The sequence below is a fragment of the Erinaceus europaeus genome, chromosome 4, assembly GCF_950295315.1.
Source record: "Erinaceus europaeus chromosome 4, mEriEur2.1, whole genome shotgun sequence".
Lineage (NCBI taxonomy): Eukaryota > Metazoa > Chordata > Mammalia > Eulipotyphla > Erinaceidae > Erinaceus > Erinaceus europaeus.
The window spans coordinates 82,657,410-82,673,824 of record NC_080165.1 but is presented as its reverse complement, the minus strand read 5'-3'; the positions used below and the strand labels follow the sequence as shown (position 1 = coordinate 82,673,824).

The following is a 16,415-nucleotide window of genomic DNA, read 5'->3' as shown; positions in this document are numbered from 1 at the left end:
ATTTCAGTGCTAGGGTAGTGGGCATCTTATCTATTGTGGGAGGAACTTGTCTCCTTACTCCTACCTCCTCTACCCCCCTCCCCCTCCTAGCTAATCAAAAAATTAAATTAAATTAAATTAAAAATAAAGTAATAAAAAAACCTTTCCTTTCACTGCTCTTTAATTACAGCTCTTTTTCTTATCTATTCCCTTTTCTCTCTCTTGTCTATTCTCTTTTTTTTATCTTGTCACACACTTCTTCCTTCCTTCTTCTTTGCCTTTCTGAATTTGTGAATTATTTTGGGGAAGAAATCTGACTCAGAGTGGACTCTCTATGTGTGTATATCTGCTCTACTTCCCTTTCCCCTCTTATTACCCCTAGAATATACAGTGGATAGTAGATTTGCATAACTGTCTATTCTTGCTATCCCTTCTTTCTTTTCTCTTTCTTCTTCACTGGGATTTGGTTACTATTTTTTCATGGACTGGAGAAATTGTTTGGCTAACTGGTAGTGATTAAACTGCTTCAATACTTGCTTCAGTTGTTATTGTAATTCCTGAGGTTGGTGAGTGCTATTCCTTCTTCTTTTCTGTCTTATTCACTGGGATTTGGTTACTATTCTTTCACGGTCTGGAGAAATTGTTGGCTAACTGGTAACGATTAAACTGCTTCAATACTTACTTCAGTTGCTACTGTAATTCCTGAGGTTGGTGAGTGCAATTGTCATAAAGGTATTTAGTACAGTGTTGCTTGTACTCAAGACACAACAACTGAGGAACAACAGAGCATATAAAAAAAAAGAAACACGTAAATCAAAAAAATGGGTAGATCAAAAACAAATAAAACTGCTACTACAATGAATGAAGACAAGAGCCCAGAAGAAACTACAAATCAGCCAGAAGTAACCATAGATAAGAAAAGTATGCAAGCAATAATAAACTTATTAATCACAGAAATGAAAACAACATTGGAGGAAAGGAATGGCAGTATTAGGGAAACAAGGTTGAGACTCCCAAGGAAAATACTGATTATCTTGAGGCAATTAGAGAACTGAAAGCTGAAATAGCTGTAATGAAGAAAGAAGCTGAGGCAAGGGAAAGCAGACTAACAGAAGCAGAAAACAGAATTAGTCAGACAGAGGATGAGTTAGAGAAAACGAAGAAAGAGGTGAAAGAGCTTAAAAAGAGATTGAGAGACACTGAAAGCAACAACAGAGACATATGGGATGATTTCAAAAGAAGTAACATTCGTATAATTGGCCTGCCAGAGGAAGAAAGAGAGGAAGGGGAAGCAAACATTCTAGAGGAAATAATAGAAGAAAACTTCCCAGACCTGAATAACAGAAAAGACATCAAGATTCAAGAGGCCCAGAGAGTCCCAAACAGAATCAACCCAGACCTGAAGACACCAAGACACATCATAGTCACAATGAGAGGAAGTAAGGATAAAGAAAGAATCCTAAAAGAAGCAAGAGAGAAACAAAAGTCACATACAAGGGAAAACCCATAAAATTATCTGCAGACTTCTCCACTCAAACTCTAAAAGCCAGAAGGGAATGGCGAGGTATCTATCAAGCCCTGGATGAAAAAGACTTGCAACCAAGGATAATATATCCTGCTAGACTTTCATTCAAACTAGATGGAGGGATCAAAACCTTCTTAGACAAACAACAGTTAAAGGAGGCAACCATTACCAATCCGGCACTGAAAGAGACCTCTTATAAACAAGAACATCACTATAATACTTGCAATATCAGAGCAAACAAAAAGTTTTTTTGAACAATGGCACTACAATACATTAAATCCATAATATCAATAAACGTCAATGGCTTAAACTCACCCATCAAAAGGCACAGGGTGGGGGGATGGATCAGAAAACATAACCCAACCATATGCTGCTTGCAAGAATCCCATCTGTCACAACAAGATAAACACAGACTTAAAGTGAAAGGATGGAAAACTATCATACAGGCTAATGGACCACAAAAAAGGGCAGGAACAGCCATTCTCATCTCAGACACGATAGATTTTAAATTAAATAAAGTAATAAAAGATAGGCAAGGACACTACATAATGATTAGAGGATCAATCAGCCAAGAAGACTTAACAATTATTAACATCTATGCACTCAATGAGGGACCATCTAAATACATTAAGCACCTACTGAAAGAATTTCAAAAATATATCAATAGTAGTACAGTAATGGTGGGAGACTTCAATATCCCACTCTCAGACTTAGACAGATCAACAAAGCAGAGAACCAATAAAGATACAAGAGAATTGAATGAAGAGATTGACAGACTAGAACTCTTGGACATTTTCAGAGTCTTTCACCCCAAAAAACTGGAATACACCTTCTTTTCAAATCCACATAACACATACTCAAGGATAGACCACATGTTAGGCCACAAAGACAGCATCAATAAATTCAAGAGCATTGAAATCATCCCAAGTATCTTCTCAGACCACAGTGGAGCAAAACTAACATTTAACAACAAACAGAAAAATATTAAAAGTCACAGAATTTGGAAACTAAACAACATACTCCTTAAGAACCACTGGGTCAGAGTGTCACTCAAACAGGAAATTCAAATATTCCTGGAAACAAATGAAAATGAAGACACAACCTATCAAAATATTTGGGACACAGCTAAAGCAGTACTGAGAGAGAAACTTATAGCCATACAATCACATATTAAACAACAAGAAGAAGCTAAAATTAACCACCTTACTGCACACCTCAAGGACTTAGAGGAAGAGGAACAAAGGAACCCGACAGCAACCAGAAGGACAGAAATCACTAAAGTTAGAGCAGAAATAAACAACATCGAAAATAAAAGAACCATACAAAAGATCAATGAAGCCAAATCTTGGTTCTTTGAAAGATTAAACAAAATTGACAAACCCCTAACCAGACTCACCAAACAAAAAAGAGAGAAGACTCAAATTAATAGAATTCTAAACGATGGAGGAGATATCACAAGTGACAACACAGAAATCCAGAGCATCCTGTGTAACTTCTATAAAGAATTATACACCACCAAGCTAGAGAATCTGGAAGAAGTGGAACAATTCCTAGAAGCATATGCCCTTCCAAAACTGAACCAAGAAGAACTACAAAATCTAAATGCACCAATCACAGACAAAGAAATTGAAACCGTTATTACGAATCTCCCCAACAACAAAAGTACTGGACCAGATGGCTTCACAAAGAAATTCTACAAAACTTTCAGGAAACAGCTAGTACCCATACTTCTTAAGCTTTTCCATAAGATTGAAGAAACAGGAATACTCCCTTCCACCTTCTATGAAGCCAACATCACCCTGATACCAAAAGCTGATAGGGACACAACAAAAAAGGAAAACGACAGACCAATATCTCTGATGAACATAGATGCCAAAATATTAAACAAGATCTTGGCCAACCAGATACAGCAACATATCAAAAAGACTTTTCATCATGACCAAGTGGGATTCATCCCAGGAATGCAAAGCTGGTTCAACATCCGTAAGTTAATCAATGTCATTCACCACATCAATAAAAGCAAAGCCAAAAACCACATGATTATCTCAATAGATGCAGAGAAAGCCTTTAACAAAATCCAATACCCATTCATGCTCAAAACCCTACAAAAAATGGGAATAGATGGGAAACCCCTCAAGATAGTGGAGTCTATATATAGCAAACCTACAGCCAACATCGTACTCAATGGAGAGAAGCTGAAAGCATTCCCCCTCAGATCAGGGACTAGACAGGGCTGTCCACTGTCACCGTTACTCTTCAACATAGTATTGGAAGTTCTTGCCATAGCAATCAGGCAAGAGAAAGAAATCAAAGGAATACAGATTGAAGGGAAGAAGTCAAGCTCTCACTATTTGCAGATGATATGATAGTATACATAGAAAAACGTAAAGAATCCAGCAGAAAATTACTGGAAGTTGTTAGGCAATATAGCAAGGTATCAGGCTACAAAATCAATGTACAAAAATCAGTGGCATTTCTTTATGAAAACACTAAATCTGAAGAAGACATCCAGAAATCACTCCCATTTACCTTTTCTTCAAAATCAATCAAATACCTAGGAATAAAGTTGACCAAAGAAGTGAAAGACTTGTATACTGAAAAGTATGAGTCGCTACTCAAGGAAATAGAAACTGATACCAAGAAATGGAAAGATATTTCATGCTCATGGATTGGAAGAATAAATATCATCAAAATGAATATTCTCCCCAGAGCCATATACAAATTTAATGTGATACCCATCAAAGTTCCACCAAGCTTCTTTAAGAGAATAGGACAAACACTACAATCATTTATCTGGAACCTGAAAACACCTAGAATTGCCAAAACCATCTTGAGGAAAAGAAACAGAAATGGAGGCATCACACTCCCAGATCTCAAACTATATATAAAGCCATCATCATCAAAACAGCATGGTACTGGAACAAAAAGAGGCACACAGACCAGTGGAAAAGAATTGAAAGCCCAGAAATAAATCCCCACACCTATGGAAATCTAATGTTTGATAAGGGGGCCCAAAGGATTAAATGGAAAAAGGAGGCTCTCTTAAATAAATGGTGCTGGGAAAACTGGGTTGTAACATGCAGGAAAATGAAATTGAACCACTTTGTCTCACCAGAAACAAAAATCAACTCCAAATGGATCAAAGGCCTAGATGTCAGACCAGAAAAAGTCAAATACTTAGAGGAAAACATTGGTAAAACAGTTTCCCACCTACAGCTCAAGGACATCTTTGATGAATCAAATCCAATTGCAAGGAAGACTAAAGCAGAAACAAACCAATGGGACTACATCAAATTGAAAAGCTTCTGCACATCCAAGGAAACTATCACACAAAGAGACCCCTCACAGAATGGGAGATCTTCACATGCCATACATCAGACAAGACGCTAATCACCAAAATATATAAAGAGCTCAGCAAACTTAGCACCAAAAAAGCAAATGACCCATCCAAATATGGGCAGAGGATATGAACAAAACATTCACTACAGAGGAGATCCAAAAGACTAACAAACATATGAAAAACTGCTCTAGGTCACTGATTGTCAGAGAAATGCAAATCAAGACAACACTAAGATACCACCTCACTCCTGTAAGAATGGCATACATCAAAAAGGACAGCAGCAACAAATGCTGCAGAGGTTGTGGGGACAGAAGAACCCTTTTACATTGCTGGTGGCAATGTAAATTGGTCCAGCCTCTGTGGAGAGCAGTCTGGAAAACTCTCAGAAGGCTAGACATAGACCTTCTATATGATCCAGTAATTCCTCTCCTGGGGTTATACCCCAAGGACTCCATAACACCCAACCAAAAAGAGGTGTGTACTCCTATGTTCATAGCAGCACAATTCATAATAGCTAAAACCTGGAAGCAACCTAGGTGCCCAACAACAGATGAGTGGCTGAGAAAGCTGTGGTATATATACACAATGGAATACTATGCAGCTATCAAGAACAATGAACCCACCTTCTCTGACCCATCTTGGACAGAGCTAGAAGGAATTATGTTAAGTGAGCTAAGTCAGAAAGATAAAGATGAGTATGAGATGATCCCACTCATCAACAGAAGTTGAGAAAGAAGATCTGAAAGGGAAACTAAAAGCAGGACCTCACCAAATTGTAAGTAGGGCACCAAAGTAAAAACCCAGTGGTGAGGGGTAGACATACAGCTTCCTGGGCCAGTAGGGGGTGAGAGTGGGTGGGAAGGATGGGTCACAGTCTTTTGGTGGTGGGAATGGTGTTTATGTACACTCCTAGCAAAATGTGGAAATATAAATCAGTAGTTAATTAATATGAGAGGGAGGAAATCAATTGTATGTCTCAAAGTTTTTCAAAACACAAACTGAATCTTTTTAATATATAGGCTGTGTATTTGATATGTGGACTCTCTCAAAAGCCTAGACCAAGTAGATCAGAAGTATCCAATAGCACAGCTATATACAAGATACTGGATACTGTACAGCAAATCATAACAAAAGGACTTTTCAAAGTTAACCCAATTAACAAATAATGTGATGATAACATTAACTATCGATTGTCTTTTTGAACCCTAAGACAGCAGGAACCTCACATCTCCACTATAGAGCCCCTACTTCCCCCAGTCCTGGAACCCTTGGATATGGCCCACTTTCCTGTATGCCTCTCCCAATCCATATCAAATCCATAAATAAATAATCCATATCAATTTGCATCTGCCGATCACAACCTAAACCAAAGAAATGATTGCCACCTCAACATGCTTCACTTCAGACTGTGTCCAGAGACTTCACATGTGGAATGACAACCCTTCAGCTTCATTACTCGGGTGAGACCTTTCCTTTCATATTATACTCTAATTTCATCTCAGGTGGTTCACTTTCTAACAAAGTCCCAAAACCTAGATATACACCAGTTTCTGTGAGAGAGAGCATATGTTCACACGTATCCATAAACTACTGCAAAATACATACCTGAAAGCAGAAGTACACTAGAGTTTGCAGTGAGTACCTCCCTAACACTTCCTCTCCATTATTCCAAGCTTTGGGTCCATGATTGCTCAACAATTTGTTTGGCTTCATATGTTAACTCTCTTTTCAGTCACCAGGTTCCAGATGCCATCAGGATGCTGGCCAGGCTTCCCTGGATTGAAGACCCCAACAATGTGTCCTGCAGCTCAGCTTCCCCAGAGACCCACCCTACTAGGGAAAGAGAGAGGCAGACTGGGAGTACGGACCGACCAGTCAATGCCCATGTTCAGCTAGACCTTCTACCTTCTGCAACCCACAATGACCCTGGGTCCATGCTCCCAGAGGGATAGAGAATGGGAAAACTATCATGGGAGGGGGTGGAATATGGAGATTGGGTCATAGGAATTGTGTGGAGTTGTACTCCTCCTCTCCTATGGTTTTGTTAATTAATCCTTTCTTAAAGAAAAAAAAACTGCAAAGCACTTCATAAATGTTAACATTCTTCAATCAGCATCATATTGTCTGTAACATAAATACACATTTGTAATTAGTAGCTAGAACCATATGCTAGTCTTTTCTGTAATCCTTACTAGTATCAATGGAGATCATGTTAAATTCATTACCAGGAAAGTCAGCTACTATTTGAGAGGGTGATGATTTTATCACTGCTGTCTTATCCTAGAAAGCTTTGTCATCTTGGGGTAAATTAGACTGGACAGAGTCAGGTCTTGTGACTGGTTCATTCATATCCTCCAAAGTGTGGCACACCATTTGATTCTTGATCCTTTCTACAGTAATAAAGAAAAGTGTCATATCTTCAGTATTTTCAACCATCTTTCAGCATAACATACAAATAAATGCTTGAGAAAAAACTTTATTCCTAGGTGCTAACATTCTAAATAAGGGCAGTGGAAGTGGTTGATCTGAGTTTTATGCGGTGAGGGTTAGATCTTCTATAGAGAATTTAAAACAATAATCTAACCTACAATAAATGACTTCATTAGATTAATTTATACTTTCAGTTCTGCTTCAGATCTATTGAATCTAGTTGTAATTTCCCCATGTAATATAAACTTGTGTTGCTACAACTATAACATGGCTTCCTAAATACTCAGTTATAATTCTTTTTTTTTTCAATATTTTTTTTAATTTTTTATTTAAGAAAGGATTAGTGAACAAAAGCATAAGGTAGGAGGGGTACAACTCCACACAATTCCCAACATCCAATCCCCATAACCCACCCCCTTGCATGGTAGCTTTCCCATTCTCTATCCCTCTGGGAGCATGGACCCAGGGTCGTTGAGGGTTGCAGAAGGTAGAAGGTCTGGCTTCTGTAATTGCTTCCCCGCTGAACATGGGCGTTGACTGGTCGGTCCATACCCCCAGTCTGCCTCTCTCTTTCCCTAGTAGGGTGTGACTCTGGGGAAGCTGAGCTCCAGGACACATTGGTGGGGTCTTCAATCCAGGGAAGCCTAGCCAGCATCCTGGTGGCATCTGGAACTGCGAACTCTAGTGTACTTCTGCTTTCAGGTATATATTCTGCAGTAGTTTATGGATATGTGTGCACATAAGCTCTCTCTCACAGAAACTGGTGTATATCTAGGTTATGGGACTTTGTTAGAAAGTGAACTACCTGAGATGAAATTAGAGTGTACTATTAAAGGAAAGGTCTCACCCGAGTAATGAAGCTGAAGGGTTGTCATTCCACACGTGAAGTCTCTGGATACATTCTGAGGTGAAGCATGTTGAGGTAGCAATTGTTGCTTTGGTTAGGTTGTGATTGGCAGATGCAATGTTATTTGGTTTGTATTGGGAGATGCATACAGGAAAGTGGGCCCTATCCAAGGGTTCCAGGACTGGGGGAAGTAGGGGCTCTATAGTGAAGATGTGAGGTTCCTGCTGTCTTAGGGTTCAAAAAGAAAATCAATAGTTAATATTATCATCACATTATTTGTTAATTGGGTTAACTTTGAAAAGTCCCTTTGTTATGGTTTGCTGGACAGTACCCAGTATCTTGTATATAGCTGTGCTATTGGAAGCTTCTAATCTACTTGGTCTAGGCTTTTGAGAGAGTCCGCATATCAAATACATAGCCTATATATTTAAAAGATTCAGTTTGCCTTTTGAGAAACTTTGAGACATACAATTGATTTCCCCCTCTCATATTAATTAGCTACTGATTTATATGTCTACATTTTGCTAGGAGTGTACATAAACACCATTCCCACCACCAAAGGACTGTGACCCATCCCTCCCGCCCACTCCCACCCCTCACTGGCCCAGGAAGCTACATGCCTACCCCTCACCACTGGGTTTTTACTTTGGTACCCTACTTACAATTTGATCAGGTCCTGCTTTTAGTTTCCCTTTCAGATCTTCTTAGTCAGCTTCTGTTGATGAGTGGGATCATCCCATACTCATCTTTATCTTTCTGACTTAGTTCACTTAACATAATTCCTTCTAGCTCAGTCCAAGATGGGTCAGAGAAGGTGGGTTCATTGTTCTTGATAGCTGCATAGTATTCCATTGTGTATATATACCACAGCTTTCTCAGCCACTCATCTGTTGTTGGGCACCTGGGTTGCTTCCAGGTTTTAGCTATTATGAATTGTGCTGCTATGAACATAGGAGTACACACCTCTTTTTGGTTGGGTGTTATGGAGTCCTTGGGGTATAACCCCAGGAGAGGAATTATTGGGTCATATGGAAGGTCCATGTCTAGCCTTCTGAGAGTTTTCCAGACTGCTCTCCACAGAGGCTGGACCAATTTACATTGCCACCAGCAATGTAAAAGGGTTCCTCTGTCCCCACATCCTCTCCAGCATTTGTTGCTGCTGTCCTTTTTGATGTATGCCATTCTTACAGGAGTGAGGTGGTATCTTAGTGTTGTCTTGATTTGCATTTCTCTGATAATCAGTGACCTAGAGCAGTTTTTCATATGTTTGTTAGCCTTTTGGATCTCCTCTGTGGTGAATGTTTTGTTCATTTCCTCTGCCCATTTTTGGATGGGGTCATTTGCTTTTTTGCGGCTAAGTTTGCTGAGCTCTTTATATATTTTGGTGATTAGTTTCTTGTCTGATGTCTGGCATGTGAAGATCTTATCCCATTCTGTGAGGGGTATCTCTGTTTGTTTAATAGTTTCTTTGGATGTGCAGAAGCTTTTCAATTTGATGTAGTCCCATTGGTTTGTTTCTGCTTTGGTCTTCCTTGCAATTGGGTTTGATTCATCAAAGATGTCCTTGAGGTGTATGTGGGAAAGTGTTTTACCAATGTTTTCCTCTAAGTATTTGATTGTTTCTGGTCTGACATCTAGGACTTTGATCCATTTGGAGTTGATTTTTGTTTCTGGTGAGATAAAGTGGTTCAATTTCATTCTTCTGCATGTTTCAACCCAGTTTTCCCAGCACCATTTATTAAAGAGAGCCTCCTTTTTCCATTTAATCCTTTGGGCCCCCTTATCAAAGATTAGATGCCCATAGGTGTGGGGATTTACTTCTGGGCTTTCAATTCTGTTCCACTGGTCTGTGTGCCTATTTTTGTTCCAGTACCATGCTGTTTTGATGATGATGGCTTTATAATATAGTTTAAGGTCTGGGAGTGTGATGCCTCCATTTCTGTTTCTTTTCCTTAAGATGGTTTTGGAAATTCTAGGTGTTTTTAGGTTCCAGATAAATGATTGTAGTGTTTGTTCTATTCTCTTAAAGAAGCCTGGTGGAACTTTGATGGGTATTGCATTAAATTTGTATATGGCTCTGGGGAGAATATTCATTTTGATGATATTTATTCTTCCAATCCATGAGCATGGGATATCTTTCCATTTCTTGGTATCAGTTTCTATCTCCTTGAGTAGCGACTCATAGTTTTCAGTATACAAGTCTTTCACTTCTTTGGTCAGGTTTATTCCTAGGTATTTGATTGATTTTGCTGTAACAGTAAATGGGAGTGATTTCTGGATGTCTTCTTCTTCAGATTTAGTGTTTGCATAAAGAAATGCCACTGATTTTTGTACATTGATTTTGTAGCCTGATACCTTGCTATATTGCCTAACAACTCCCAGTAATTTTCTACTGGATTATTTAGGTCTTTCTATGTATACTATCATATCATCTGCAAATAGTGAGAGCTTGACTTCTTCCCTTCCAATCTGTATCCCTTTGATTTCTTTCTCTTGCCTGATTGCTATGGCAAGAACTTCCAATACTATGTTGAAGAGTAACGGTGACAGTGGACAGCCCTGTCTAGTCCCCGATCTGAGGGGGAGTGCTTTCAGCTTCTCTCCATTGAGTATGATGTTGGCTGTAGGTTTGCTATATATAGACTCCACTATCTTGAGGAATTTCCCATCTATTCCCATTTTCTGTAGAGTTTTGAGCATGAATGGGTGTTGGATTTTGTCAAAGGCTTTCTCTGCATCTATTGAGATAATCATGTGGTTTTTGGCTTTGCTTTTATTGATGTGATGAATGACATTGATTGATTTACGGATGTTGAACCAGCCTTGCGTTCCTGGGATGAATCCCACTTGGTCATGATGAACAATCTTTTTGATGTGTTGCTGTATCCGGTTGGCCAAGATCTTGTTTAATATTTTGGCATCTATGTTCATCAGAGATATTGGTCTGTAGTTTTCCTTTTTTGTTGTGTCCCTATCAGCTTTTGGTATCAGGGTGATGTTGGCTTCATAAAAGGTGGAAGGGAGTATTCCTGTTTCTTCAATCTTATGGAATAGCTTAAGAAGTATGGGTATTAACTGTTTCCTGAAAGTTTTGTAGAATTCATTTGTGAAGCCATCTGGTCCAGGACTTTTGTTGTTGGGGAGATTCTTAATAACGGTTTCAATTTCTTTGTCTGTGATTGGTGCATTTAGATTTTCTAGTTCGTCTTGGTTCAGTTTTGGAAGTGCATAGGTTTCTAGGAATTGTTCCATTTCTTCCAGATTCTCAAGCTTGGTGGCATATAGTTCTTTATAGAAGTTTCGCAGAATTCTCTGGATTTCTGTGGTGTCAGTTGTGATATCTCCTGCATCGTTTAGAATTCTATTAATTTGAGTCTTCTCTCTTTTTTGTTTGGTGAGTCTGGCTAGGGGTTTGTCAATTTTGTTTAATCTTTCAAAGAACCAACATTTGGCTTCATTGATCTTTTGTATGGTTCTTTTATTTTCGATGTTGTTTATTTCTGCTCTAACTTTAGTGATTTCTGTCCTTCTGGTTGCTTTAGGGTTCCTTTGTTCCTCTTCCTCTAAGTCCTTGAGGTGTGTAGTAAGGTCGTTCATTTGGGCTTCTTCTTGGTGTTTAATATGTGATTGTATGGCTATAAGTTTCCCTCTCAGTACTGCTTTAGCTGTGTCCCAAATATTTTGATAGGTTGTGTCTTCATTTTCATTAGTTTCCAGGAACATTTTAATTTCCTGTTTGAGTGAGTCTCTGACCCAGTGGTTCTTAAGGAGCATGTTGTTTAGTTTCCAAATTCTATGTCTTTTAATAATTTTCCGTTTGTTGTTAAAAGTTAGTTTTACTCCACTGTGGTCTGAGAAGATACTTGGGATGATTTCAATGCTCTTGAATTTATTGATGCTGTCTTTGTGGCCTAACATGTGGTCTATCCTTGAGTATGTGTTGTGTGTATTTGAAAAGAAGGTGTATTCCAGTTTTTTGGGGTGGAGTCTGAAAATGTCCAAGAGGTCTAGTCTGTCAATCTCTTCATTCAATTCTCTTGTATCTTTATTGGTTCTCTGCTTTGTTGATCTGTCTAAGTCTGAGAGTGGGGTATTGAAGTCTCCCACTATTATTGTATTACTATTGATGTATTTTTGAAATTCTTTCAGTAGGTGTTTAATGTATTTAGATGGTCCCTCGTTGGGTGCATACATGTTAATAATTGTTAAGTCTTCTTGGCTGATTGATCCTCTAATCATTATGTAATGTCCTTGCCTATCTTTTATTACTTTATTTAATTTAAAATCTATCGTGTCTGAGATGAGAATGGCTGTTCCTGCCCTTTTTTGTGGACCGTTAGCCTGTATGATAGTTTTCCATCCTTTCACTTTAAGTCTGTGTTTATCTTGTTGTGACAGATGGGATTCTTGCAAGCAGCATATGGTTGGGTTATGTTTTCTGATCCATCCCCCCACCCTGTGCCTTTTGATGGGTGAGTTTAAGCCATTGACATTTATTGATATTATGGATTTAATGTATTGTAGTGCCATTGTTCTAAAAAACGATTTGTTTACTCTGATATATTACAAGTATTATAGTGATGTTCTTGTTTATAAGAGGTCTTTTAGTACCTCTTTCAGGGCCAGCTTGGTGATAGTTGCCTCCTTTAACTGTTGTTTGTCTAAGAAGGTTTTGATCCCTCCATCTAGCTTGAATGAAAGTCTAGCAGGATATATTATCCTTGGTTGAAACCCTTTTTCATTCAGGGCTCGATAGATATCTTGCCACTCCCTTCTGGCTTTTAGAGTTTGAGTTGAGAAATCTGCAGAAAGTCTTATGGGTTTTCCCCTGTATGTGACTTTTTGTTTCTCTCTTGCAGCCTTTAGGATCCTTTCTTTATCCTTACTTCTTCTCATTGTGACTATGATGTGTCTTGGTGTTTTCAGGTCTGGGTTGATTCTGTTTGGTACTCTCTGGGCCTCTTGCACCTTGATATCCTTTCTGTTATTCAGGTCTGGGAAATTTTCTTGTATTATTTCCTCTAGAATGTTTGCTTCCCCTTCCTCTCTTTCTTCCTCTGGCAGGCCAATTATACGAATGTTACTTCTTTTGAGATCATCCCATATGTCTCTGTTGTTGTTTTCAGTGTCTCTCAATCTCTTTTTAAGCTCTTTCACCTCTTTCTTAGTTTTCTCTAACTCATCCTCTGTCTGACTAATTCTGTTTTCTGCTTCTGTTAGTCTGCTTTCCCTTGCCTCAGCTTCTTTCTTCATTACAGCTATTTCAGCTTTCAGTTCTCTAATTGTCTCAAGATAATCAGTATTTTCCTTGGGGGTCTCAACTGTTGTTTCCCTAATACTGCCATTCCTTTCCTCCAATGTTGTTTTCATTTCTGTGATTAATAAGTTTATTATTGCTTGCATACTTTTCTTATCTATGGTTACTTCTGACTGATTTGTGGTTTCTTCTGGGCTCTTGTCTTCATTCATTGGGGTAGCAGTTTTATTTGTTTTTCATCTACCTATTTTTTTATGTGTTTCTCTCTCTTTTTTTTTAATGCTCTGTTGTTCCTCAGTTGTTGTGTTTTGAGCACAAGTAACACTGTACTAAATACCTTTATGACAATTGCACTCACCAACCTCCGGAATTACAGTAGCAACTGAAGTAAGTATTGAAGGAGTTTAATCATTACCAGTTAGCCAAACAATTTCTCCAGTCTGTGAAAAAATAGTAACCAAATCCCAGTGAAGAAAGAGAAAAGAAAGAGAGGATAGCAAGAATAGACAGTTATGCAAATCTACTATCCAGTGTATATTCTAGGGGTAACAAGAGTGTAAAGGGAACTAGAGCAGAGATACACACATAGAGAGTCCACTCTGGGTCAGATTTCTTCCCCAAAGTAATTCGCAAATTCCAAAAGGCAAAGAAGAAAGAAGTGTATGACAGGATTAAAAAAAATAAAATAAAATAAAATAAAAATAAAAAAAGAGATAGAGAGAGATAAGAGAGAGAAAAGGGAGAAGATAAGAAGAAGGGTTGTAATTAAAGAGCAGTGCGAGGAACTTCCCAAATGTGTATCAGTGAGTTTAAAAAAAAAAAAAAAAAACCTGTTTGGTGGTATGGGGTATCCTGCTAGTAGCTGGTCCCAGGCACTGCTTATGGGGGGGGGGGGGGGCGGGAAGGATGTATGCTTGAAAATTAAAAGGAAGAAAAAAGAATTTTTTTCCCCTATTCTAATTCTTAACCCAAATTAAGTTATAGCCACCTCCTTGATGTCACTGCTATGGCCCCTTATTGGCTGGCCTGCTAAAGGCAGAAACTCCTATTGTTTACACGAGATGTGTCCGGAGCTCAAAGGCTAGCCACTTCTCAGTCCGCCATCTTCCGGGAAAACCCCCCCTCCAGACTTTTTTAAAGGATTTCTCAAAAATGAAAACTAGCTCCAAATCCTTTGATCCAATGAGAGCTATACTCAAGAAGTCTTTGGATCTGCTCTCAGGGTCGCGGTGGACCCTGCAGACTCCCAAGAGAAAGCCCCCGAGCTAAAGTGCTCTCTCCGGGTCCTCTGCCCACCGCGCTCTGCAACCAGCGGAGGAGCCGCCTTCCTGGGCAGGCGGAGGACAATGCCCGGTGCACTCGCCTTGCCCGGCGCCCTGGGAATTCTGGAGCCCCACTAGTCCGTGTCACCTTTACTCTAATTCTTAACCCAAATTAAATTGTATTCACTTTTTGGTGTCACCCCTTATTAATTGGCCTGCTAAAGGCAGAAAATCCTACCGTTGCCGACAATGCAGTCAGAGCGCTCGCTGTCAGCGACTTCTCAGTCCGCCATCTTCCAGTTATAATTCTTAAAATCATTCTCAGAGTAGAAAATGCATTTCTTTCCCAATTCATATGTCTTCTGCTGTGTCCTTTTCTGTTTTCAGTTACCATGATCTTATACCTATCTACTCTTTAATTCTGAATATTTTAATAGGTTATTTTTATATATTTTCCACTATTTATTTTGTCTGTATAGGAGTTTTACTTTTTTCTTTGCTAAATTGGTTCTCACTTAGAAGGCCCCAGTCTCAATCCCCACCTACATCACCACAAGAGTTAAGCAGTGCTCTGGTAGTTCTCTCTGTATCTCTTTCATTTAAATTTTTTTCAATAAAAAAAGGAGAAAGGGAAAAGGAATGAAGGAGGGGTAAGAAGGAAAGATAAGAGAATAGAAGGGAGAAAAAGAAATTAAAGTACAAATTGTCATTTGATCATGTAGTTTCTAGGAAGAGAGTTAGCTATGATACCTTTTGAATTGAATATCTCCATTTCTCCTATTACAGTTGATACAATATCTCGTTTTCTGGCTTTCCTCCTCTTCCTTCTTAATTTACTGATACTTCTGGTTTCAGTTTCATTACATTTATCTTTGGGGTTCTGTAATAATCAATAAGCAAAAAGCCAAATGACAAATGATGCTTAAAACTAAGTTTGGATATCAAAGTTGTATAATGTCAAAAAGCTAAATTTTAAAATGAGTGTTGGAGACAATTATAATGAGGAAAAAACTGTCACTTTTAAATCCACTTGAATAATTCAAAATTAAGAAAGCTAACACTCTGTTAATAGGCTGAATTTTCTAAATCTTTCATGAGTAAAGAAAATCTCATTATTTAAATTAAAACCTTGTACAACAGTGGATATTTATGAATTTTCCATCAGAGGATATTTATTTTATATTATTTATATCTCAATAACTTATCCAAACCCATTTCTAATTACACACACACATATATACATATATACATAGACATATATGTGTGTATATATAATTTCTGTCATTCCTAGGATCTTTATTGTTTTTGACCAGAGTTACAGTATCTGAAGAATTATACTTTCTTTTCATTTTCCATACCCTTATTTTCATTGTAACCATGTTTATTTTACTTCAAAATATCAGCTGCATTTGTAAAATTCTATTTTGTGACTGTGTTTTGTATGTGTAAAACAAATGTCTTAGACCACTGTATAAGAAAACCTAGGATAAAGATTTTCTGAATGAACAAAAATTATCTTCTTTGCTACCATGAAGGTCAGCTAGATTTGAGCCCAGTACTCACAGCACTAGTGGAAGTTTCAGTGCTGTAACTCTTTCCCCTTTTCTTCTGGCATTGTCACTTTCTCACTCTGTCTATCTGAAAAAGCTGCACAAGAATGGTGAAGCTCTGGTGACCATAAAAATTATATATAAATAAAGACATTTACAAAAGATAAACTTACACTGATTTTTTCTTAATTTGTTAACTTTATCTGTGGCTTGAGGAAAGAAGAA

At 38.3% G+C, this 16,415-nt stretch overlaps 1 protein-coding gene across 1 annotated transcript in view; it reads right to left on the bottom strand.

Moving 5' to 3' along the window:
- LGSN (lengsin, lens protein with glutamine synthetase domain) overlaps positions 1–16,415 on the bottom strand; it is an 81,241-nt gene that overhangs the window by 28,108 nt on the left and 36,718 nt on the right. Inside the window, 2 exon segments of the mRNA XM_060190824.1 lie at positions 7,037–7,234; positions 15,391–15,520. Of these exon segments, the coding sequence (XP_060046807.1) occupies positions 7,037–7,234; positions 15,391–15,520 (328 nt within the window).